Source organism: Phacochoerus africanus, chromosome 7 (assembly GCF_016906955.1).
Source record: "Phacochoerus africanus isolate WHEZ1 chromosome 7, ROS_Pafr_v1, whole genome shotgun sequence".
Lineage (NCBI taxonomy): Eukaryota > Metazoa > Chordata > Mammalia > Artiodactyla > Suidae > Phacochoerus > Phacochoerus africanus.
Genome location: NC_062550.1, coordinates 3,140,432 through 3,165,148, shown reverse-complemented (window position 1 = coordinate 3,165,148; position 24,717 = coordinate 3,140,432). Strand labels below are relative to the sequence as shown.

General features: G+C 62.3%; 1 protein-coding gene across 2 annotated transcripts in view; it reads right to left on the bottom strand.

Moving 5' to 3' along the window:
• Window positions 1-1,890: 1,890 nt before the first annotated feature.
• Window positions 1,891-24,717, bottom strand: part of CELSR1 (cadherin EGF LAG seven-pass G-type receptor 1) — a 143,083-nt gene continuing 120,256 nt past the window's right edge. Inside the window, exons 20-35 of one of the 2 annotated variants that reach the window (XM_047785959.1) lie at window positions 23,779-23,922; window positions 21,484-21,688; window positions 20,533-20,700; window positions 18,753-18,879; window positions 16,839-17,039; window positions 10,993-11,167; window positions 9,837-9,949; window positions 9,416-9,495; window positions 8,377-8,503; window positions 7,214-7,339; window positions 6,755-6,849; window positions 6,386-6,489; window positions 6,009-6,158; window positions 5,466-5,696; window positions 4,729-4,990; window positions 1,891-3,923 (exon numbers count right to left, since the gene is read on the bottom strand). In XM_047785959.1, coding sequence (XP_047641915.1) covers window positions 3,899-3,923; window positions 4,729-4,990; window positions 5,466-5,696; window positions 6,009-6,158; window positions 6,386-6,489; window positions 6,755-6,849; window positions 7,214-7,339; window positions 8,377-8,503; window positions 9,416-9,495; window positions 9,837-9,949; window positions 10,993-11,167; window positions 16,839-17,039; window positions 18,753-18,879; window positions 20,533-20,700; window positions 21,484-21,688; window positions 23,779-23,922 — 2,333 coding nt within the window. In that variant the 3' untranslated portion in view covers window positions 1,891-3,898. The remainder of the gene's footprint in view (window positions 3,924-4,728; window positions 4,991-5,465; window positions 5,697-6,008; window positions 6,159-6,385; window positions 6,490-6,754; window positions 6,850-7,213; window positions 7,340-8,376; window positions 8,504-9,415; window positions 9,496-9,836; window positions 9,950-10,992; window positions 11,168-16,838; window positions 17,040-18,752; window positions 18,880-20,532; window positions 20,701-21,483; window positions 21,689-23,778; window positions 23,923-24,717) is intronic. The other variant, XM_047785960.1, reaches the window with a different exon arrangement.

Genomic DNA, 24,717 nt, shown 5'->3' with positions numbered 1-24,717 from the left:
GGAGAGACAGACCCTGTGAGGCGGGGGCTCGGGCCGGGCAGCTGCCCCCAGGCCTGCCTCAGGCTCACGCTCCAGCCAGGCCCAGCGAGGCTTGCCTGGCTCCGGGCAGGGGGCCGACCACAACACGGAGGCCGGGCTGAAACAGCGCCTTTGTTCTGTCCGCTCAGAGGGCAGCACGGGGCCGCCCTGGGCCCGGGTGTCCTGGATCCACTGCCCTGGTGGCTGGGCCTCACGCCTGGGAACCGGGGTCTGAGCTGTGGCCCCCTTTGGGGAGCTGCCACTGGGCAGGAAGGGCAGCCAGTGGAGGCAGGTGGGCAGAGGGTCACCACTCACCCACAGCTGGCACCCGGGGCAGCCTCGGGCCACCAGTGCTACCTTCTCTCTGGGGACACAGCCTTCCGTGTGCCCTCGAGGCCACTGACGGACTCCGGGAGGTGATGCCTCAGATTGAGCTGCAGCTGTCGGCCAAGGGACGCCACTGGGCCAAGTTCACGGGCTGGGACTCTAGGGCGTGACCTCCACAGTTCTTCCCTCTAGTCCCTCTAGTTCTTCCCAAAGGGCCACCGTCAGGTGGGAGTGTGAGGTTGTGTGGGCAGCTAGAATTCTGGAAGAAACCCACCTTTCCAGACAGGAACGCAGCAGAGGGGCCCCAGGAGTAAGCCTGTGGGGGGTGAATTCCAGGGAGGAGAGGCCTGGCGGAGGGGACCCCCCCCCCCCCCAGGCATCCTGACAGCCTCACCCCAGAACGGCAGAGCAAAGGCTCTGCGGGCAGAACAGATGTAAGCCACCCCAAGTCCCAGGCTACCAGGACGGCAGGTGCAGGGTGGCCCCAAAGCAGCAAAGTCACGGCTGTGGAAGGTGAGACGGGACTTGTGGGCTGAACCCAGCCGGGTGGACCACCCACGAACACCAACCAAAGTGACATCAGCCAGGGGATTCTAACAGGACCCAGCATCTCCTGACACAACATTCGACCTGTCGATCAAGGGATCGATTTCCCGCATACAAAGAGCCAGGAAAAGGCCAAGAGAAAACGGATTTCGGCCCCACGATGACCCAGGTCTACAAATAATCAAAGAACCTAAAGCAGCTCTTTTGTCTTTTTCTTTTTTTGTTCTTTTTTTTGTCTTTTTGCCATTTCTTGGGCCGCTCCCGTGGCATATGGAGGTTCCCAGGCTAGGGGTTGAATCGAAGCTATAGCCGCTGGCCTACACCACAGCCACAGCAACGCGGGGTCCAAGCCACATCTGCAGCCTACCACAGCTCACAGCAACACTGGATCCTTCACCCACTGAGCAAGGCCAGGGATCGAACCGGCAACCTCATGGTTCCTAGTCGGATTCTTTAACCACTGAGCCACGACAGGAACTCCAAAGCAGCTCTTATAATCATGCTCTGTGAAGCAAAGGTTGACACTGAAAATTCATGGAAAATCCAAAGTCTTTAGCAGAGAAAGCAAAATTATAATAAGGAACCAAATGGAACTTTTAGGACTCGAAGTCGTAATATCTGAAACTTAAACCACTGGGGGGGCCCAATGACAGAATGGAGATGATAGAGGAAAGATTCAGTGAACTTGAAAACTGATCGCTTGAAATGGTTGAATACGAAGAAGAGAGGAAAAAAATGAAGTCAGAAGAAAAAGCCCCAGTAACCTACAGACCCCATCCAAAGGTGTGACATTTGCCTCACCGGAGTCCAAGGCGGACGAGAAAGAGAGATGGGTGCAGGGAAAAGAACGCGGGTGTGAGGTGCAGGGGTCTGGATGAGGAGGAAAGTGAGCAGAAAGTTCTGGAATGGCCCCTGCTCCCCCAGGCTCCTCAGCAGCCTGTACATGGTCCCTTTTCGGGGAAGCAGGAGTGGGGGAAAGTCCATCAGCACAGCAGAAACACAGATTCAAAAATCTTAATTTATTGTAGACTCTTTCCTCATTTGTGTCAAAATTCCAGTGTTCTGAACATTAATAAATACACATTTGTTAAAAAAAAAACAACAACAGCCTCCAGTGTCTCGGAGCTCTCATAAAATTTTTAAGTCACAAAAATAGGATTACATTTTTCCTGTCTTCATAAAACTGCCCCTTGTTTTTTTGGTAACAGTTCTGACCAAATTAAAAACTTTAAGTACACACCTCAAGGGGCAAGAGCCAGGTGCAGGTGACCCGAAGGCAGAGCGCTCACAGACACGACAACGCGACCACCTCGAAACGTTTGCTCGGAAAACGTCTCCACGGCTGACCCCTGAGGGTGCCATGCTTCTGTGTCTGGAAAAGGCCACTCACCCGCGAAGGCACGTTTCTAACTCATCGAGGCGCGAGGGCTTTGGGGTCTCCTTTCGCTTGTGTGCGACGCCTGCGGCCTCAGCCCAGAACCAGAGACGTTTCCTCCGGGCCGTGAACAAGACTCGCGTTTTCATCGGAGAAACACAGCGTGGACATCTTTGCTTTGCAGCTGGTTTTCCTCGTACCTTGTGGCGTCTCACCCTGGGGAGCAGCCGGGCCGGGCCCCCGACGGAAGGACAAAAGAAGCACTGAACTAGAACGCGTCTGGAGGTTTCTGGGCCCCGTTCCACAGCCCCTCGGGCCACGCCGTCCCAACTGCCCACAGAGGGACAGTCATAGCCGGCCCTGGGTACGAGTTTCCAAAAAACAGCTTGGTAACCATTGAACAGGGTGGCTGCGGCTTTGTCCCTTTGCACAATTGGCCATTTGAGGCAAAACGACGTCATTGGTCAGACGCTGGGGGTGGGAGCCCCGCCTGCCTGGAGATCCTCGGAGCCTAAATAGGAGCTAGAAAATCGGCAGGAAGGAACGTGACAGCCTGGAAGACCTCACGCCTCCGTCTGAATCGGGGACGTGTGAACGCCCTGCAGAGAACGGGGGCAGAGGGACAAAGGAACTCCCCACCTGTGGAGCCACCAGGCAGGACGGGGGCCCGGGAGGCCCCGAGGGCTCAGAGTGGGGCTGGGGGAGGGGGCGGGGAGGGGGCCGCGGCCAGTGTGCAGCCACATCCCACCCCGAAGGCCAAGGCCCATCCAGTCCCAGATCGTCCCCAAAGGCACCCCCATCCGTCCAGGCACGTGCGAGGCTGAGCACAAAGCATCTCCAAAGCGGGTGTGCTGTGTGCCCAGGTGAGCATGCACGATGCCCACGGGCTCCTGGCTCCAGGCTGGAAGCAGCACAGGAACCTCTATCCAAAGACACCCCCTCCACCCGTCCCGCCTCTGCTTGGCTGGGCCACCAGCTGCGTGAGTGCCACACTCTGGGCCGCCCGTGCAATCTTCTTTATATAAAAAATAGCGAGAGATCGCCCCACGATCTCCCAGCATCCACAGAGTCAGTACAAATGCAAAATATACAGAGCTTTTCGCTTTTCAAAGTTCCATACAAATATACAAAAGTATCTACACCTTTTTAACAAAGCAAAGGGGTCTGCTTTAAGACCAGGGCAGCCTTTGCTGCTGTGGAGCTGGTGGCCCGGGGCCTACACTGCAGGGAGGTGCCCCCGGCCCCGAGTCCTGGCAAGATGGCCAGGTAGCTCCTCTCAAGGCCAGCTCTCGTGCGGGGCCCTGTCCCGGCCAGGCCAGTGCAAGCCTTGGCTCTGTCTGCAGCCTGAGGATTGAGCTGTGCTGGCCTGGAGTCCACGCCTCTCCGTGCCTGTGGCCTTTTGGCACTTGTCCTGGGGTCTAATGGGCCCTGAACCCCCAGGGCAGCTCAGGGCTTCCCGTCTGGACCTTCAGTCTCGCCAGTCATGGGGCTGTCACAGCAGGGACCCGGCCACCGGGGCCTGCTTCACCGAAAGGGCAGGGGCCCCTCAGGCTCCTTGCAAGGTCCAAGAGCATGACGTCACAGCAGAGGCCTGGGAGCGGGCGACAGGCTGATCTCACGGATTCCTGATGGTCAAATTGAAGTTTCGTTACTGCCTCTGCACGTGGGAAGAAGCCATCAGGCAGGCGGAGGGTCAGCAAGGCGGCCCCTGCCATCCTTGGAGCCAGCAGCTACGCTGGGGCCAAGGCCATGCAGAGGCACACCCCCCACGACAGAGGGCAAGTCCAGGCGTGGACACAGTGACACTGGCAGGCAGGACGGGGGCAGGTCGGACCTGCACCCCTGACAGCCAGCGTCCCCTGGGGACCCAGGCCCATCTGAGGTCCTGTGCAGGGCTGGCCACGCACAGGAGCACAGGGAGCCACGGCGAGTGACGAGACTCATTCTCTACGTTTCAGGAAGAGGGGTCTGGGAGACCTGGCCCCTCTTCTTCCTGCCCCCCGGGGTGTCTGTGAGCAAGGGGTCGGGGCAGGGGTGGGAGCCCCGGGGAGACCAGCAGGCCCGCCTCTGCGGCTGGGTGCCCCCTGGCCCCGAGCCTCAGTCTCCTCAACCACAGAATGGGGCCGTTAGGGACCCTGGGCCACGGGAACGACGCTTATAAAGTGCTCGGTGCTGCACGGTCTCAGGTCCTAGAGTCACAGGCTTGGGCTTCGGCGGACTCGGCCCCCAGGACAGGGGTCTGCGCCACCTCTGGCCGGTCCCTCCTGGCCCCGAGCGGAGGCCCTCTCCTGGGTGGAAGCCCACTGCGGCCCCTGGGCATCTGGGTGCGCTCTGTGCTCAGGCCCCGACCATGCCCCCCCCACCCGCCCCCCGGACTGGGCGCCTGTCCTCTGGGCGAGGGACGAAAAGGAGGCTGGCCGAGGGCCGCCCGCCCCCGCTCCCGCCGGGCCCAGGCTACTCACTCGGAGCCGGAGCCCTGGGCCTGGGCGCTCCCGGCCCGCACGTTCATGGCCGCCCCGTTGAGCTGCTCGCGCCCCGGCTCCCGGCGGGGCGTCTTGACCGTGACGGCGCTGTCGGGGGCACGGAGCCCGTCGCTGGAGCCCAGCGAGGATGACCGCGAGGACGCGGGGCTCTGCTCGCACTCCGCTAGCTTCTCCCGCAGCCGGGACTTGAGCGTCTTCTCGGTCAGTGGCGGCGGGTAGGTGACTTTGTTTTTCAAGATGCCTGGGACGGGGGGTGGAGGACGGGAAGGCTGAGGTGGTCACGGCCAGGCTGCCACGGAGCTGAGCGCTCGGCCTCTGGGCTCCCCTCTGCCCTGCCAGGTGCCAGTCTGTGCCCCACAGACCCACCCCACTTTGGCGCCTCTGTCGCCTGCCCCGCGGCACATGGAGTTCCGGGCCAGGGATCAGATCCGAGCCACAGCTGCCGCTCCCACATCCCTGGCAACGCCAGATCCTTTAACCCACTGTGCCAGGCTGGGGATCGAACTTGCGTCTCAGTGCTCCAGAGATGTGTGGAATCCCGCCATGCCACAGCGGGAACTCCAGCCCAGCCAGCCCTTGTCCAGCAGGGCCTGCTCCACCTGCCTACACGGTCCCCGCCTCCATGCCCCCCCCAACCCCAGGGCCAGGGACTTCCCAGCGCCCCCTCCCACATTCCCCCCCCACCCCCGGCATTGAGGGCAGCGGGCGCTCGGCACCTTTCCTCTGCTCGAGGGGCTGGCTGGGCGGGGCGGCCACAGGCTTGGGGCCCCCGCTGTCGTGGTCCGGGACACGCTCGCTGCAGAGGTGGCCCTGCTCGTCCAGGTGCAGCTCCACACTGACCCTGGTCTCCACCTTCAGGCGGGGCTGCTCGCCGGGCTCCTCGCTGTCACTCCCGGCCAGGCTCCCGTCGGGCCAGCCGGCTGGGACGTGGTTGGCCACCGCGTCCACTGAGGCACAGGGGTGACGCTCAGCAGGCAGGGAGCGCCCCCCCCATGGCTCCCTGTCCTGCTCAGTGGGGACGCGTCCCACCCCGCAGGGTGGGGACTCCAGGGCTTAGGATCCAAGGGTGCGCCCCCACTGCACCCCAACACCCAGGAGCCTTGTGCTTCCCACAGACAGTGGCACCAGCTTCGTGGAGACCTTGCGGTGAGGGTCCCACAGCGACCCGCAGAGCTGGCCTGTGCTCCTAGTGGGGGCAAGCGGCCACCTCCAAGGCCCGCCCTGCAGCGTGGCGCCCCGCTGTGCCCCGGCTCACTCACCTTTGGGGGTGCTGTGCACGGGGCCCCGGGCCGGGTCCCACTTGCCCTCGGCCTCCACCCCGTCGTCCTCACTGTCGGACGAGTGCGAGGATGCGTAGGAGCTGCTCTGCTCGTCCAGGGACAGCTCGCTGTCCGAGTCCGAGTCGTGGCCTGCAGGGAGGAAGGAGGGACGGCTCAGGCCCAGGCTGGGGCTTCCCGCCAAGGGGAGGGCGGGGCCACCTGGGCCCCTGTGGACCCTCCAAGGGTGACGTGGCCCCCGCTCCAAGGTGTGCGTTCCCCAGTGGCCGGGGAGCCACAGGACAGACAAGGGCCAGCAGGAGGCTCTGGCCCGTGCCCCCCGCCCCCAGGAAGGAACCCACCCTCCAAGGGACACGCACCGTGGGACTTCTTGGTACTCCTGGGGACAAAGGACGAGGCTGGCTCCCCATGGCCGCCCCGCACCGGCCCAGAGGACACGCTGAGCTTCTGGCCCCCGGCGTCCCTGGAGGGTAGACAGTGGGCTCAGCACCACTGCTTGGGGCAGGGGGAAGCATGGCACAGCCACCCAGCACCTTCTGGGTGTGCAGGGCAGCCACTCCGGGCTCTGGAAGGTTCTTGGCCACCAGACTCCCAAAGCACATGGGCAAACACACATGAACTTGAAGAGCGGGACACACAGCTGGCACGGAGGGGACAAAGGCTGCCCTTGCCCTGAGAGCCGGGCCACCCCGCCCTGTGCCCACCGCAGGGGCGCCGCCTGGCCTGACCTGAGCGTGCTGTCCAGCGAGGCAGTGGACTCGCCCAGGGCCGTGCGGAACACGTCGGGCTCCTCGCCGTAGGTGTTGTTGCAGTTGAGCGAGCGCTGCGGGGAGAGGCAGGTTATCTGCCGTGCAGAGGCCACCAGGGCACAAGGGGCAGCTGGGTCCCCAAGGCAGCCCCAGGCCAGCACCCCGACTGCCCCTGCCGGGCAGAGCACTGGGGCCTGGGGGCAGCTCCCGCCGCCACTGCCTCTGGCCGGGACCCCCACTGGCCGCGAGGGGAGAAGAGCTGCGACTTGGACAGGCCCCAGCCCACAGACTCTGCCAGCTCCGGGGAAGGCCGCTCGCTGCATGTCAGGTCCAGGGTTGGGTCTGTGATGCCCCCTCCTCTGCGGGACTCGAGACTGTGGCACTGTGTCTGACACTGGTCCAGACACCCCCAGGGCCCAGCTCCCAGGCGCCTCCTACCGTCAGCAGGGTGGCCCTGGTGGTGGCTGAGTCGTCAGGGTAAGCCTTCTTCCCGGCCAGCACGGCCTTCAGGTGCTTCCGGACCTCCCTGTTGAGCACGCAGTGGAGCAAGAGGACGCCAAGGCCCTGGGGGGTGGGGGGGGGTGGGGGGGTCAGCGCCAGGCTCGGCCTCGGCCTCGGGACAGAAGCCAAGGCCCTGCCGCTGCCACACTGTATAGCCACCTGCCAGGAGGCTGCAGGGAGCACAGCTCAGCAGCGAGGAGCTGACGGTCCCCAGGGCAGGCCTGGCCCCCGTGGCCGTGCAGACGCCCACAGCCCACACCGGGCCTCCCCACCCAGGGGCTTCCGCTTTTTCCAGGTAGGGGGCCCTGGTCAGGACAGCCAGCAGGCCCCAGCCCTCTGGCCACTTGGGTCCCCAGTGCTGCATCATGAATCGGGGTCCGGGGGCGGGGGGGCTCAGTGTGGACTGTAACCAGCCAGCGCCCTCCTGGGGCCACAGCAGATTTACTACGGCCTGGGAGGGGGTGAGGCCCTGCAGGGGCCAAGCAGAAGGACAGCATCCTGGCAGCCACGGGAGGACCGTGGAGCGGGGGTCCCTGGGACAGCCCCAGGCAGGGCTGTGTTTGGAACAACAGGCTCCTTTTGGTGGCAGGACCACAAGCCTTCACCATAACCCCTGACATAACACGGCGATGACACGGGAAGGACAGCCCTGTGTGTCCGGGAGCGAGGACGCAGCCTGGACGCCACATCAGGGATCTCCCACTCGGGGTTGGGGCATTTCTTTTCTTTGTCTTTTTGCCATTGCTTGGGCCGCTCCCGTGGCACATGGAGGTTCCCAGGCTCGGGGTCAAATCGGAGCTGTAGCCACCAGCCTACGCCAGAGCCACAGCAACGTGGGATCCGAGCCGCGTCTGCGACCAACACCACAGCTCCCGGCAACGCCGGATCCTTCACCCACTGAGCGAGGCCAGGGACCGAACCCGCAACCTCATGGTTCCTCGTCGGATTCGTTCACCACTGCGCTGCAACGGGAACTCCTTGGGGTTGGGGCATTTCAGATGGGAAGCACCACAGGCGACCCAGGACCTCACCAGGGCTGGCCCAGCAGAGGCCCCGCCAGGCCCGGGGACATCCGCCCGACCCGCCGGCGGTGCCCGCACCTGTAAGCAGCTGAAGGCGGCGAAGAGGTAGTGGAAGACCAGCCCGTCGCTGTTCACGGCCAGCAGCCCCAGCAGCCAGGCGGCGCTGATGAGCAGCAGCAGGAGGAAGGCGGTTCTCAGCAGGGAGCTGGGGGCGAGGGTGTGACTGCAGCCTCCCCTCCCGCAGGTGCCCCACCCCTGGTCCCTGGCCCCCTCCACAGCCATCTCAGACGCTGCTCTTCCGTGGGCTGAGCCCCCCACCCCCACCCCCGCTGACCCCAGCCCCGTGGGCCTCCTCCGGCATCCTCCCTCCCCTGGCTCGGGTCACCCAGCCCAGGGGACGCCCGTGTCCTCCTCTCCCCCGGGCCCTTTCGTGGCTCCCGGACCCCATGCTGAGCTCTCCCGCTGCCCTGCCTGGCTCCCCAAGGGAGGGTCCCCTGCCTCCTCCCTGCCCGTAATCATGGGAGGGTCCCCTCTGCTGGGCCCCCATTCTTGTGCTGTGGGGCCCCTCTCTCCGCTCTGGTGGCCCCAGGGTCACCATCACCACCTCCGTGGAAAGTCACGCCCCATCCCCAACCTGTCTGACTCCAGGGGGTGTCCAGGCACCCTGGCATCTCTGCCGTCATCACCCCCCTCCTCCTGCCCGTCCCAGGCGTGGACCCCAGGCATCCCTGCCAGGCCTGTGGATCCTACCTCCTAAACACCCTCAGATCCAAACACGACGCCTCCCTGGTCCCAGCTGACCTCTGGCTGCCTGCCCCGGTCCCCCTGTGGTCAGCCTCCCTCCCTCTCCTCCACAGTGTCCAACCCGGATCCAGACACTGCTTGGCACAGCCCAGGCGAGGCCAGACGCAGCTGGCCTCTGCCCCTCGCGGCCTGATCACTACTGACGTGGCTGCCATGGCCCCCGGGACCGGCCCAGGAAGCCAGCCGCCGGCCCACCAAGTGACAGGCACTTTCACGGGCTTCCACCCTGTGTGTAAACCAGACACGCGGGGGTCTCAGGCGGGCGTGGCTCCATGGTGGTCCCACCCACTGGCCGGGTGTAGCACCCACTTACACGACCCGTTTTCTTTCATAATAATGGCGCTTCCTTTGGCAGGAAACCTTTGCAGACAAGACAAAAATGACTGTGTTGACCTGGAAAAAAAAAACAAACAGAAAAACCCAAAGTCAGGTGATCGGCTCGACTGCATTGTCACAACACACCTTCAAAAGCCAAAGGCTTCTGAGGATCCTCAGCCCACGTCTCAGGGGGTGACTCTGGGATGAGGCCTCGGGGTCCAGGAACCAAATCCCAGAGTCCAGGGGTCGGGGACCAGGCTTTCTCCCGGTGAGATCGGCCCTTCCTGTCCCGCCAGATGCTCAGTGGAGCTGGCAGCCCAGCCGGCCCGGAACGCCGTTCAATTCAAGGCATCTGAGGGGCCCCGGCTTCCCACGTCCCTGAGAGCCTGGGGCCCCGCAAAGCTCCTGGCACTCACGCCTATGATGATTCCAATGGGCCCGGCAAAGCTCCAGATGAGGGTGTCTCGGAGGGACAGCCAGCAGAAGTCCGGGTTCCCATAGCCCTGGGGGTCCAAGCCCACGGCGAGTCCTGGGCAACAGGAGAGAAGTGCGACGGTCACCTCGAGAGGACGCTTCCTGAGGGCCAGCCGATGGCAGGGAACACAACCGCAGTGTCCCTGGGGCCCCGGCATCGCCCTCAGAGGGCAGAGCAGGGCAGGGAGCCCGACACCAGCAGCCGGGAAATCCAGAAGGCCCAGGTCCCCTCCAGCAAAGGCCTTCTCGGTGCCAGTCATGGGTCCGCCCCAGCCACATGGCGGGCAGACTTCCCGTCTGGATCCCTGGAACCCGGGGACTGCCGAGGAGGGAGGCGGCAGGAGGGAGGCCTTCCTTTGTGAATGCAGGTGGGCATCTTCCCCCACAGGAAGCAAACTCGGACTTTCTGACATTTAGTGAAATGTGTGCTGAGAAAATACTGCTTGTTCTCTTCATTAACTCATTCTTCCATCCCTCGACCCACCCATCCACCTGCTGCTCTATCCACTCATCTACCATCCACCCACCCGTGCACCCACTCGTCCATCCGTCCATCCACCCACCCATCTGTCCATGCACCCACTCATCCATCCGTGCACCCGCTCGCCCATCCATCCATCCACCCACCCATCTGTCCATGCACCCACTCATCCATCCACCCGTCCATGCACCCACTCATCCATCTGTCCATCCATCCACCCACTGGTCCATCCATCCGTCTTCTGACCCATGCACCGGCATATTCTCCAACCACCCGCCCAGCCATTCATCCACTCATTCATCCTTCTATCCGTCCACCCACTCCTCTCTCCATCATTCATCCGTCTACCTACAAAGCGGGCAGACATGGGAGTTCTGTCTGGCAGGTGCCACAAAGAGAACCCTGAACGGATCTGGGCCCAGCTCTTGAAGGGCCCACACCTGACAGGTGGCGTGTCCCCTCGGTGGGCGCTGAGAGAGCACACGTGTGGGCAGGTGTGGGTGCAGGTGGCCCCCTCTGCAGGGCACACAGGAGGCCAGAAAGCTCTCCCGTCCACACCCGGAGGCGAGGGCTCCCGGCCCCGGGCCGCCCGGCGGGGCTGCTCCGCGCGTCCTCACCTGTGACGATGGCGGGGCAGCCCCAGCCCACGACGTAGTAGAAGCGCATGGGCCCCGCGTCGATGTTGCGCACCTCGGTGAGCATGCGGTGGACGTGCAGGCTCTCCACGGCGGTCCAGGCGAAGGTGCTCAGGTAGACGTAGTGCAGGACGATGGCGATCACCGTGCACAGGAACTGCGGGGAGGGGCCGCGGTCAGCGCCAGCCCGCGGGGCGGGGCCGGGGGCGGGGGCGGGGCGGGGCCGGGGCGCGGGTGAGGCGGGGCCGGGGCGCTGAGAAAGGAGACCCGGCTGGCTGTCTTCTTCCTGTGCTTCACCCAGGAGCAGTGAAGCACCAGCAGTCCCAGCGTCTCAGGCTCCCGACAGAGGGCAGAGCAGCTGGGGTTTCAGGGACTCCCCCCACCCCAAACCCAGATCAGTGCCATGAGTGAGCAGAACCTGGGGCTGGGAGGAGGGACAGGGGAGCAAAGCCTCGTGTTTTCGTTAGAAGCTGCAAATTGGTAATTTCACATCATGGCTCCTAATTTTTTTTTTTTTGGTCTTTTTGCCTTTTCTCGGGCCGCATTCCACCGCATATGGAGGTTCCCAGGCTAGGGGTCCAATCGGAGCTGTAGCCACCGGCCTACACCACAGCCACAGCAACCTGGGACCCAAGCTGAGTCTGTGACCTATACCACAGCTCACAGCAACGCTGGATCCTTAACCCGCTGAGCGAGGCCAGGGATCGAACCTGCAACCTCATGTTTCCTAGTCCGATTCATTAACCACCGCGCCACGATGGGAACTGCAATGGCTCCAAATTTTTAAACGCTGGCATTTCACATAAAGTTAAAAACATATATCCTGGAGGCAGCCGGCTCAGGCTATGGCCGCAGACCGTGGCCTTCGCCCACCACGCCGGCCCACACGCGGGCTTCCTCGGTCCAATGAATGCAGGGAGCGGGAGAGAGGGGCCTCGAGTTGTGACCTCGCAGATGCATAAGGATGAACTGTGCCGATTTAACAGAAGAAAGCAGACGGCATGTCCGTTCTCCTTCTGGCCTCAGCTGGGAGGGGGCGGTGTGTCTGGCCAGCGGCCGAGGGCCAGGATGAAAGCCTCCCTGCATGGGGCAACCAAGGGTCACCTTCTCAGCCTCTGGGGGCTGTGGTGGCCCAGGCCTGCGTCCTCGGACGCTGTAGGTGGGATGAGAACGTGGAAGGCAGTGGTGGGGGCCGGGGGACACTGTGGGATCCGGGGAGTCCAGGCCCAGGTGCGCCGGGACGGAACCTGACGAGCTCTGTCTGCCTCGTTTAGAACAGGTGTGCAATGAGGTCCTGCTGTTCAGCACGGGGACTGCATCCAGTCTCCGGGGACCGACCGTGACGGGGACAGACTGAGACGGGAGAGAATGAGGAAGGGAGTGTGTGTGCGCGCGCGCGCACATCGGGGGCACCGTGCTGTACAGCAGAAAACAGCACAACACTGTGAATCAACTATGCTTCAATGAAACTTTTAAAAATGGAAACAACAAAGAAACAAACAACAAAGAAAGAAAAAGAAGAGCTCTGCCTGGCCCAGACCATCCTCACGGGTCCTCCTGGGAGGGGCCGGCTGCCGGGCCGGGGGCTCCCAAGGCCCACCTGCTGGGTGATGTGGGCGAGCACCCGTCCAGGTCCTTGGAAGCTGGACGGGCAGGAGAGGGGGGCCCACCTGGGACATTCTGTCCCACCCTCGCTGTGGTCCCAGCAGCCTGACCCCCCCCCGGGGCCTCAGTATGCCAAGGAGACACCCCCACCCCAACAGACACCAGAGGAGGGGACAGATTCACGTGGAGGCCTCTCCGCTCAGGCCCAGGGCACTGGGAAGACAAGTGCCACCTGCCAATGGGACCAGCTTGATGAGCCCCGTTCTCTCCCGACACAAAACTCCCGAGACGTGCAAGAATACCCAGTCCAGCACTAACACCTGCCAAGTACAGTACAAGGGGGAACTCGAGCAGAAGTGAAAACAGAACCCTAGGTGGTGAGTGGGACATGCCTGCCTCCGATGCTGGACACGCGCAGGAAATGGGGGCGTCCACACTGAACGATGGCACAGCAGTTGGCGGGGTCATGAAGGGTGAGCCTGGGGCTGGGGCTGGGTGAATCCCCACCAACCCCAGGCCCCCCTGTGCAAAGCATGGTTTTCTCTGCTATACGAAGAACAGTGAGGAGGCTGGTGTGCTGCCGTCAATAGCCTATAAAGGAGGCGTTTGCGCTGTGGCACCATGGGGTCTGCAGCATCTCTGTAGCACTAGGATGCAGGGTTTTTGGTTTTTTTGTTTGTTTGTTTGTTTTTTGTCTTTCGTCTTTTTAGGGCTACACCTGCGGCATGTGGAGATTCCCAGGCTGGGAGTCTAATTGGAGCCGTAGCCACCGGCCTATGCCAGAGCCACAGCAACGCCAGATCCAAGCCGCATCTGTGACCTACACCACAGCTCAAGGCAACACTGGATCCTTAACCCACTGAGCAAGGCCAGGGGTTGAACCCGCAACATCACGGTTCCTAGTCAGATTTGTTTCTGCTGCGTCACGACGGGAACTCCAGGATGCAGGTTGGATCCCCGGCCCAGCACAGTGGGTTAAGGACCCAGTGTTGCTGCACCTGTGGTTGCAACTGCAGCTCGGATCTGATCCCTGGCAGGGAACTCCTTACGTGGCAGGGAAGCCAAGGAAAAAAACAAAAAACAAACAAACAAAAAAAAACGGAAAAGTAAACCCACAAAACCACCTTTAGAAAAAAACAAGAAGTGTTCGAGACAGACCATTTATCGGTGACGGGGCAGCAGTGCCCTGGGACTTCTGCGCGGAAAGTACTACCTTCTCCAGAGACAAAGACGAACGCAGAGGCACAGTAAATCACGTCAACCTGCCAGTAATCCGCGAGATGAAAAGCCTCGCCCAGAGATGGGATTGTGAGTTTACAGGAAACCATCAGAAGCAGGCACGGTGCCAAGCCCACTGAACAAGGCTCGGCCCTCCCCTCCCCTCCCCGGGTGCGTGGAGGCTGCAAAGCCCGCCCTCCGGGCTGCGGGTGAGTCAGTGCTTGAAACCAGGGGCAGCCTCGCGGCATTTCTCACACGGTATTTAGTTGCAAGGAGGAGCCTGTCACCACTGTTCAGGCCACTCAAAGGCACCCTGGAAGGGTTTTGCACCGGAGTCACAGCCCCCCTGAGCTATGCCTGGCTGATGCAGCGACAAGGACACGCAGGCAAGGAACATGCAGGCGGGGAGAGGTGCCTGGGCCCAGAGGGTGCCAGGGGCAGGCAGTCCAGCTCCCCACCAGCCGCCAGCCCTGGGAGCCCGACAACCACGTGCAAGTCGCTCCTCTGGGCCAGGCCCTGGGCTCCCTGCATCTCGGCGGGCAAGCCGCCAAGGTCATCTGGGAGCCCTCCCAAGGTCGTCTGGCTGGACGCCCCCCTCTCTCCCTCCGACCCACCCCCCAGGGGGTCTGCTGCCTCCCGAGGTCCCTGAGGGGTCCCCCTCCTGCACTCATGGAGGAAGGCGTGCTCAGGCCAGCAAACACCACCTGTCTCTTCAGCCCGCGTCCCCTCGGGCTGGCCCCTCCCACACACGCCTCCTTCCCAGGCTCAGCTCCGCACTTTCCCCAGCCTGCAGGGAACCACGTGTCCAGCCTCACCCGGACCTGCCACTGCGTCGGTTTCCAGCTCACCCGGCGGCGCCCCCTTCTGGGGACGGGAGGCATCGCCCACGCCGCCTCCTCCCCCTCCCTCCTTACCTGCCCCGCTGGGCCCGACTCCCGCCCTTGCCTGCTGGCCTGGCCTCGCCTCCACCCCCAGACCCAGGCAGCGGCCATCCCGGCTGCCTCTCTGACCTTCTGCCCCTGTCCTTCCCTCTCATCTTCCCCATCACCCTCTTCCTGAAACGCAGACCCGGGCGTGGCGCTCCATGGCACAAGGCCGCCTGCAAACAGAGACGGCGCTGTGTGCCAGCCCCTCAGGCCCTGGGCGACTGGACCCCCGACCTTCCCGCCCCATCCTGGCCCTCCCACTGGATGGTGACGACAGTCCTGCTCCGGCCTTCTCTGACCAGGCGCAGCTGCCCCACCAGCCTCCATGGTACCATTTTGGCCCCTGACATGCATGTGCCACAGCATGGGGGGGGTCTGGACGGCGGGCACAGATGGGAGGGCCCCTAGGACCTGGGTCAGTGACAGATTCTCATTGGTGCAGTGACACGAGCCCTCACCGCCTGAGGAGGACATGGTGGTGGTGGCAGCAGCGTGTGGCCGTCGTGCTGGGCCAGCCCATAAGAGAGGGAGCGGCCACCGCTCACTTCGGGAGAGGGGGACTTAGGTGAGAGCAGCCTTTGAACTTCCTGGTCACTACGTGTGCGCATGTGAAGGCCAGGTGGCCTCGCCTCCCAGGGCTGTTAGGGTCACCGTTCAGCGGTGGCCACGTGAACTCACACACACACACACACACACACACACACACACACACACGCGCGCGCGCGCACACACACGCAGAACCCTCTGCCCTGGGGCCGGTCACTCAGCCTTCCTGGTCCCAGGCTCCTCATCTGGGAGAAGAGATGCTGTCACCTCCCGGGCCCTGGGACGTTTCCAGCAGCTGAAGTGTGCGCGTGAGGCCTCCGCCCTTGCCCCCAACCACGTGCTGTGAAAAGCCCCTTTGTAAAAACAGAAAATCACTGGCAACCTGCTGGGAACCAAGCCGTGGAGCTCCGTCCAGCCTCCCTCCTTGAGGTTCCCAGCGACCTCAGCCGTCCCCCCTGCAGAGCTCCCCAAGGACCTCGCCCAGGGCCCCACCCCAGCCACCAGCCACCACCGCTCCTCCTCCTTCCCCTCCAATCACGCGGGCTCGGATCCGCATCCTACAGAAGCGCCCTGGCCGCGGGTACCTCATTCTCTCCTCCCTTGGAGCCAAACGCCACAGCGGCCTCACCCAGGGTCCCACCGCGGTCCTTCCACCCAGGCTTTGGAAGTCCCCGTTTACATGCACGTTGCGGTGGGGGGCGGGGGGGGGGAATGCAAGGCATTATCTATCACGAGCGCCAGTGGGAGCCAGAGACTTTGCTCAACAGTTCAGTTAGTCCCTCCAATGCGTCCGAGATCCATCCCAGGAGCTCTACCATCTAGTCACTTAGGGACAGCTGCCAGGGCCTCTGCGACACCGTACGAACCCACGTGACACCCTGGGAGCCCACGCGACAGCCTGGAGCCTGCATGACCTGGGGTGGCCCGAACAGGACATCCATACTTAACCCGATCACCCAAAGGTCACCGGTCCTCCTCTCCCCTGCGATTCTCCTCTCAGCCAGCTCCTCTGTCTTGTCAACCCCGTCACCACCACCACCACCTGGCTGAGTCCTGGGCTGGCGCTAAGTGTCTCTCTCCTGCTCCAGGGAGACACCTGAGCTCTCACAGAAAACACGGCCGTGACCCTCAGGAAGCACGGGGTGGGCGACGCTGCCCGGTAGGGACATCTCCGGGCTCCCGTGACAGCTCTGGGGACCCTGGGGCCTCACAAATGACTGTAAGTGAGGACAACCTCACTAGTGCCTGGGTCAGGAGCGGAAGAGCTGGTGCACACGGAGCCCCAGCTCCCCGGAGGCCCCCGGAGGCAGCGTCCCCCCCAGACAGCAGGCAGGGAGCCCACGTGCTGGGCCCGGGCGCCGGCTTCCTGCCAGATGGAGACGGAAACTGCAGCGGACACGCCACCCAGGCCCCCGGAAAAGGCCCCAGGACGCCTCCCTTGCTCCAGCCGGGGAGGAAGGCGGGCCGCCACGGACCACGTGGGCCACAGGGGGCGGGGCGGGGGCGGGGCCTGGGCTGAGGGCGGGGCCTCACCGGGTTTTCCGTCTGCGCAATGCCGATCACGAAGACCAGCTGCGAGAAGAAAAGGGCGCAGATGAGGTTCTTGTGGATGCCGAGCAGGTTGGACCGCAGCGTCCGCACCAGCGCCAGGAGGATGAACGCCACCAGCAGGGCAGCCAGGGACAAGGACACGGCGGCGTAGGTGACGATCTTCAGGGGCAGGACCTCTCCGTGCTGTGGGCGGGTTGGTGAAAGGAAGAACAGTCATGGGGCTTTTGCACAAGCGAGACACATCAACACGCGGATGCTGCGGCCGGCAAGCAGCAGGCAGCGGCGCGGCTCGGGCTGGGAGGGGCAGGAACCAGGAACAAAACCCAAAGGACGAGGTCGAGGTGATAAAAGAGCTCCGGCGATGTCGGTGGCGATGGCTGTGGACAGCCGTGACCAGACCCAACGCCCCTGACCCGTACACTCAAACAACACCTCGGAGACGGCGAATTTCACGGGCCGTGTGTTTCACCACAATTAAAAAAAATAAATAAATAAAAACCAAAACACCTCGCATGTCACGCCTGCCGTCCGGCAGGTGCAGAGGCCACCCACCCAGATTCCAAGCCGAGAGACAGTCACGCAGAGCTCTGTTCACACCGAAGGCAGATGTGCCACAGCTGCAGGAAGCCGTGGTTGCCTCCTACACTTTTGCAAAATACACTCGTCTGGGACCCTGTGCCCTGCGGGCTTTCGGGCCTCAGGGAGGAAGCCGCTCTGGTTCTCCAGTGACTTCTGGAAAGCCGTCCTGAACTGGCCAGAACTATGAGCCAGGGCAGCCAAGGGGATGCGGGCAGCCTGAGTGGGATGGCAGACACAGGGCTCTCAGAGAGGCCAGAGCTGCAGGAACCCCCGCTCCCCCACGTTGGGTGCTCCTCAGAGGCCTGGGGTGGGCACCTGATCCCTGCTCTGCTTCTCTTTCCTCTGCCTGAGCTTCCGATTCCTCCGCCTGTGAGTCGGCTCCCGGCGCTGCCCAACTTCCAGCCGTGAGGAGACCCCCAAACCTCCCCTCGGTGGACAAAGGCCACTAATAATTAAGTTCCTCCAGGCCAGGACCCAGGCTACCTGCTGGAAAGTGCCCTGCCCAGGGGCATCCGCAGCCTTGGGTGCCCAGAGGCACACTCTCGGGTGTTGGGGTGCCAACAAGCAGCAACCTGTGGCTGACTCAGCCTCCCAAGAATGCGACAGGAACTTGGGCTGCTGCGTGCTGCAGCGTCCTGGGAGGGCCACCGGGGACACATCCCAGGCCTGAAAACAGGGTGTGGTCCCCCAGGCCTCTGGTTCCTAGATACCAGCGCAGGCTCCCTCCAGGGTGCCCCCGCCCAGGCCGACCTTGCTCGGGACAACACCGGCTCATCTGAGGCCCGCAGAGGCCAGCTCACATTCCCAGGCCACTGAAAAGGCTCAAGGTTAAACGTTAGCAGCCCCGCCCCTCGGGGCTCCTGACCGAACCCTCCATCCTCCGGGGCCAGTGTGGGCGGCGCTCAGGGGGGACGCTCCCTCCGTTCCCGCCAGCCTCTCTTTTCCTCCTTAAAATGTAAAATTCGGCAGAAACAGCATCATGTGACAGTCTGCCGAGAAGCTGCTTTGAAGTGAGGTCTCCGTTCCAGGAGTTCCTTTCAGTCTGAGGTTCCAGACAGGCCATCACGGGTTTTCATTTACAACCTGGCCTCTCTGAAAACCCTTTTAAGGGGGTTTTGTTATGGAAATCCTAAGGGATTCTGGCCAATTCCCCTGAAGCCGAGTTTTTAATTGTGGATTCAGTTTGTCCAAAGCGCTGGGGAGGAAGGACAGAGCTTGCCGAGGGGCAGGTCTGGAGGCCAGGCCAAATGCCCCGAGGGACTGCTCCCTGGGGCACTTGCTGGGGGGGGGGCAGGGGTTCGGGGGGGCCGCGCCCACCTCGCGCCGGGAGATGTCCATGAGCACAGCAGAGCTGGTGGCGTGGCTGCACTGGCAGGTGACATGGGTCCGGTTTCGGGACAGTAGCTCACAACCCTTGGCTGACCACCCTCCAGGTCCACTGCCGCTGCAGAGAGAAAGGGGTGAGGTGGGTCCCGCCACTGCCTGCGTCTCGAGGGCCCTCCGGCCCCCGCTGGAGCCCCAGCAGCACCCTCACTGCGCCCAAGGCCAGAGCCACCATCACCGCTACGAGGACCCTCTGGGACCGTGAGAACCCTCACGCCCCCCCCCCCCCGCCCCACCCCCGGGGGGCCAGGGAGAGGCCTCTAATGAGCACCCTCTGAAGTTCGCGTTCCATGCGTCATCCAGCAGGAAGACAGCGGGATGTCGGCGGCCTCCTCACAACCCCTTTATCAGAGACATTAGTCAGTTGTTAAAAGAGCCCGTTTGTGCTTGAGCCGCCTTTTCAGTCTAGATGATTTAAGGAGAAGCCGCTCACGTCCGGTTCACACGTTCATCTTCAGATTGCACAACAGTTTATGGCCACTGCCTGGAAGCAGGGCCCCGTGGTTACCCCGTCTTGCTGATGGGCAGCCCCAAACGACAGGCTGACACAGGTGTGTCTTGGCCGCAGACAGAGCCCTGCCCTCCCGGACCCTGGGAAAGCCAGCTCGTCTCTCTGATCCTTAGTTTACTCATCTGTCAAATGGGACGTGAAGGCGAACACGCGTTTGCCAAGGGCTGTGAGATCTGGGGTGTCAGGTGCAGCACAAAAGCAGAGAGATAATGAGAGCACTGGCTCACCGCCGGGATTCAATCAAGTGACCACGAGACAGCCGAGCCTAAGGCTCGCCAACAGCCTGCAGGGCCGCGCTCACGGTGAAAGTGGGTCTTTCATTCTGTCAGCCAAGCGTCTATTACACGCCAGGCACTATGCTGGCTGCTCATTAACTAGACTTTGGAAAGTACGGAGGAGGGAGAGGGATGTGAGGTCCCCGCTGAGCCAAACCTCTTCCCCGTGCAGTGCCCGGCAGAGCCCCCGTGACAGACACCTGCTCAACCTGGCGGAACCACAATTTTAGGGAGGGCTGGTGCTGCCTGGTTGCGTGACCTCTCAACTGTACAAAACCGTGTCCGAGGTTCAAGCGTGGGGGTGGGGGCAGGAGGGAGATGAAGGCTGCCGGTGTGGGCGGGGCCTGAGGGGAAAGTGGCTACAGCAGGTGCCGTGTGGGCCGAGGTGAGGCGCTCCTCTGGTACCTCCCACACATCTGGGATTTTCTGCTGTGGGTGGACGGACCCTGGGCCTAGGTTCCAAGTCCCACCTCCTGGGTGTGTCCAGACAAGCCCTGCCTTGTCTGGTGGTGGGTGGGGTGCTCAGTGGGGGATCCTGCAGGCGAGCAGCCTGCTCTCCATGCTGGCCTTCTAGAGGGATCTCTGTTTGTGCTCTGCACGTGTGACCCTGTTTCCATGTGTGTGTCTACATGCATTCACATATACATGTGCGTGGCTGTAACTGGGCGTGTGTGTGTGCACACACGTCTGCCTCCAGGTGTGCATGGATGTACATGTGTGTACACATGTGTGTAACTGGGTGTTTACGGGGGACCCTGAAACCCCCCGGAGGGGCTGGGAGGGGAGCAACAGGTCACAGAAGAACCCACAGGACACTGCCAGCGCAACTTGGGGAGTCGAGGGCGGGCCCCCCCGGGCTCAGCAGAGCCCCCCACGGACTGGAGCAGCCCCGGGCAGGAGGTGGTCCCGGCTCCCGCGTGGCCCTTACGTGATGGAGTGGTTCCAGAACACGCAGACCGGCTTGGTGCGTTCCTCCGTCTCCAGGAGGACGTGCTCCACCCGCACGGGCCTCTCCAGGGGGCTGGGCAGCGGCGCCCCCTCGCTGTACACCACCGCACTCACGACTGGCGTGTTGATGACCGGCCGGTTGGGCAGCCTGCGGGGCGAAGCACAGCTCAGCACACACCTGCGTGCCACCCTGGTGAGCACAGCGGGACCCGTCGGGCGTGCATGCTTGGAGCTGCAGCCTGGCCCCGGAGAAGGTGCGGCGGGGCGGGGGCTCAGTGAAGGTTAGCGATGGGCACAGGGTCACCTCGGGGACAAAGGCGGACGTGGGAAATTTAAAATGCAGAGAAGGTACACTGGGCAGGAAGACGTCAAGGCCCCCTGGCATGGAGCAGCCAAAAGCTGGCGCGCCAGAAACGCCCAATGAAGGAGCTGGTGGAGTGATTCCGGCCCAGGGGACTCTCAGCCAGTCACTGGTAGGGAGGACACGAAGACCACAGACCCAGGCGGGATCTGGACAGTGAGTCTAAGGCCAGGAAGGCAAAGCCTCTGCCTGCTCCACCTTGGACCAGGCCTCGGGTGGCACCTCTTTTTCCAGCCAGGATTTCCTGGATGACCCTGGGTCTGGGGCCACCAGCAGCTGCGGGTGGGCAGGAGTGTGGGGACTGGGGCTCAGGCAGGGACTGTACTGCGGAGCCTGGGTGGGGTGTGTGTGTTGGGGGGGGAGGGTGCGCCTGGCAGAAACATGAGGCCGACCCGGAACCTCAGTCCAAGCGAAATCACAGCGCAGTAGGCTCTGGCCTTGGCCCAGGCTCACTGTGTAGGTCCTTGTACAGACGTTCCAGTGGTGATTTCAACTTATGGGAGCCTGGGAACCTTCTGGAATCGTCCCCCCCCCGCCCGCCCCGCGCCATGCTCCTGGAGCCAGCCTGACCTGAGGCTGCGGCGGTCGGGTTCATAGTGCTCAGGCAGGAGCTGCCCCAGCGTCCGGTAGATCATGACCAGGGCGATGGCAAACTGGCCTGGCTCCTCGGGGTGCCTCTTCCGCCTCCGGAACAGGGCCTCCGTCTCGGCGCCGGGCTGCCAGGGTGCTGTCTGCGGGGTGGTCTTGCGACCGGCTGGCCTCACCGTGGGGCCCTCTGCCAAGTAAGCACAGAGGGAGGATGGGGCTGGATGCCTGTGTGCCCATCAAATCATCTGCTCCTTGAGCAAGTGCTTCCTGAGATGTATGGATGTTCCTCAGGAAGCGGCAGGCGGTCCCTCCAAAAGTCAAACACAGGGCGCTCCCGTCGTGGCGCAGTGGTGAACGAATCCGACGAGGAACCCTGAGGTTGCGGGTTCGACCCCTGGCCTTGCTCAGTGGGTTAAGGATCCGGCGTTGCTGTGAGCTGTGGTGTAGTTTGCAGACGCAGCTCGGATCCCGCGTTGCTGTGGCTCTGGTGTAGGCCGGTGGCTACAGCTCCGATTCGACCCCTAGCCTGGGAACCTCCATATGCCGCAGGAGCAGCCTTAGAAAAGGCAAAAAGACCAAAAAAAAAAAAAATCAAACACAGAACCACACGTGACTCTGCCACCCCACGTGCAGGCAGCTGCCCCCAAGCCCTGAAAACAGGGACTCAGATCCTTGCACAGACACACGCACAGCAGCTCAGGTGTCCATCAGTGGATGATGGATGCACGAACTGGCCGTCCATACAAGGGTGCCTCATTCAGCCTTAGAAAGGAAGCGAGTTCTGACCTGGGCTGCAACATGGACGAACCCTGAGGCCCTCTGCTCAGTGAGGAAGCTGGTAAATAGTGTGTGACTCGCTTACGTGGAGGACCTGGAGGCAGGATTATCGAAATTGGAACTGTGGTTACCAGAGGCTTGGAGGGAGTGGGAAAGGACGAGGAGCTGGTATTTAGCCGTTTGAAGCCTGGGGCCCATCTTCTCATCCGTAAAAGAATCCGAGGGTGATGGGCTGGTTGACAGACATTTTGGCAGATTAAGTAAAGACCACAGTGAGTAAAATGCCGTGTACAGGACCGATGGGGCCTGGACGTCAGCCGGCGAATTCCCAATGAGAGCAGGGAAGCAGAGGTTTCCCGCAGCAAACTAGGCACCTGGGAGCCGTCTTCTTTTTTTTGTTTTTAGAGCCGCCCCCACGGTATGTGGAGGTTCCCAGGCTAGGGGGCAAATCGGAGCCACAGCTGCCGGCCTGCACCACAGTCACAGGAATGCCAGATCGGAGCCGCCTCTGCCACCTACACCACAGCTCATGGCAACACCGGATCCTCTGACCCACTGAGCGAGGCCAGGGATTGAACCTGCGTCCTCAATGATGCTAGTCAGATTCATTTCTGCTGAGCCAGGGCCGGAACTCCCGAAGTGAGTTTTCATCTCCCTATGCAGAGTGGCATGTGATTTAAAACAGGAATTGCTTAATTTTGGAATTTTCCAGACCATGGCTGACCTTGGGTAACTGAAACCTCAGAAATCATAGATAAAGGGGGCACAACTGTACCTCTGAGCACAGCAGTGAACTAAGCACATGGCTGAGGGTTGAAAACCCAAATCAATCCCAAATGAACACAACTTGTTAAGATGCGGTCAGCTGTCCAGTTTGATCCTACATCAGTGTAAAATCCTCTTTAGCAGTCTTTAAGACCCCTGAATAATACCCACATAACTGACAGAAAGAATTTACTCAAAACGTTTCTAATTTTAAACTGTCCGTTACAGAATTTTACATTTTCAAACCCCTATGGGGGGTGGGAGGAGGCATTTCCAGCGGAGCAGATCTGCGAAAAATATTTAAGAAAATTCAAATGTTTAAGTCATGCAGTATCACAGTCTTAAGGACTGGAGAACTGCACACAGACGGCTCTGGTTTGGTTTTGGGGGTGTCGGGGGAAGTCTAAACTTTTACCTCTAGGGCAGACAGCTTCCCGCTGCACAAGGAAGACGAGCTCGCACACAATTTAGGCGTTCACTCCATCATCACAGGATGAGTCGGCCAAATTTTTGTGAAGAAACGCCCTTTTGATCTGCTGCGCCGAGCGCCAGGGGACCGGAGGCAGGGCAAGGGCGCAGGCGCAGAGAGCGCTGTGATGCCTGCGCCCTGCTTCCCTCCGGCACCTGCAGCGGCCCGCCCTCCGCAGGTGCGCAGGCGCAGAGCGCGCTGTGATGCCTGCGCCTTCCCCTCCGGCACCTGCAGCGGCCCGCCCTACACCAGCCCATAGGCTTCACCTTTCCTGTCGGGTGGTTTGAAGAAATCCGCCGAGAAGAAGACGGAGGACTCCAGGTCTTTGGGGAACTCGCCTCGAAGGTCCTCGAACCGCGGCACCCTGGCGCCCGTGAAGTTCAGTTTGTCGAAGACATCGACGGCGAGAACTGTGGGGACAAGGGGTCTCCATGGCACACGGCTCCCACCCCCTCCTGCCAAGACCCCGCCCCATCTCTGGCCGTTTTCAGACAGAGCAGAACGCTATTCCTAATAAGCTTTCAAACAGACCTCCCTCCACCTTCCTGCCTCTTCTAAACAGGTCACCCAGCCGAGTGACTCACGGAGAAGCAGGAGCGTGAGGGGCTGGGGTCCCAGGGTGAGCTCTAGAGGCGCAACCACGCCCCCACCTCGGGCATGACCTTTCCCGGCAGCTGTGTCCCGGTCAGGTTGCAGAGATGGACGGACACAGAATCAACAGACCTCAGAAAGCCTAACTCTCTCTCTCCCCGTCTGGGGAGTCTGGGGAGACAGACCCCGGCGAGCACTAGGATGGCTGAGGGTGTGTGTGTGTGTGTTTGCTGACATCGCCAGGCCCCAGGCATCACCTCGCTGCTGGGGCTGACGCCACTGCTCTGAGGGGCCTGCTAACAAAGAAGCTGATGACCCTGCAGGCTCCACAGTGACCCCCAGGTCAGCCCACTGAGGCGTCCAGTTCAGCAGCCCAAGGGGGTGGGCACTCTCCCGTCGCTGCACAGGCGAGGGCTGTGTTTGCACCCAAGGTGGTCAGGGTCGGGGATGGGTGGTGGCCTGGAATGTGGGCAGAGGCAGGGCCCCAGGGAACGGAAGATGGACAGGGCTGGCCTGTGTCCGGAGCATGGGGAGAACCAAGGAGGAAGCTCTTGGCCCAGAGCAGGGGGGCGGCCCCCACCTCAGAGCAGAGGGATGGACACCGGAGGGGCGTG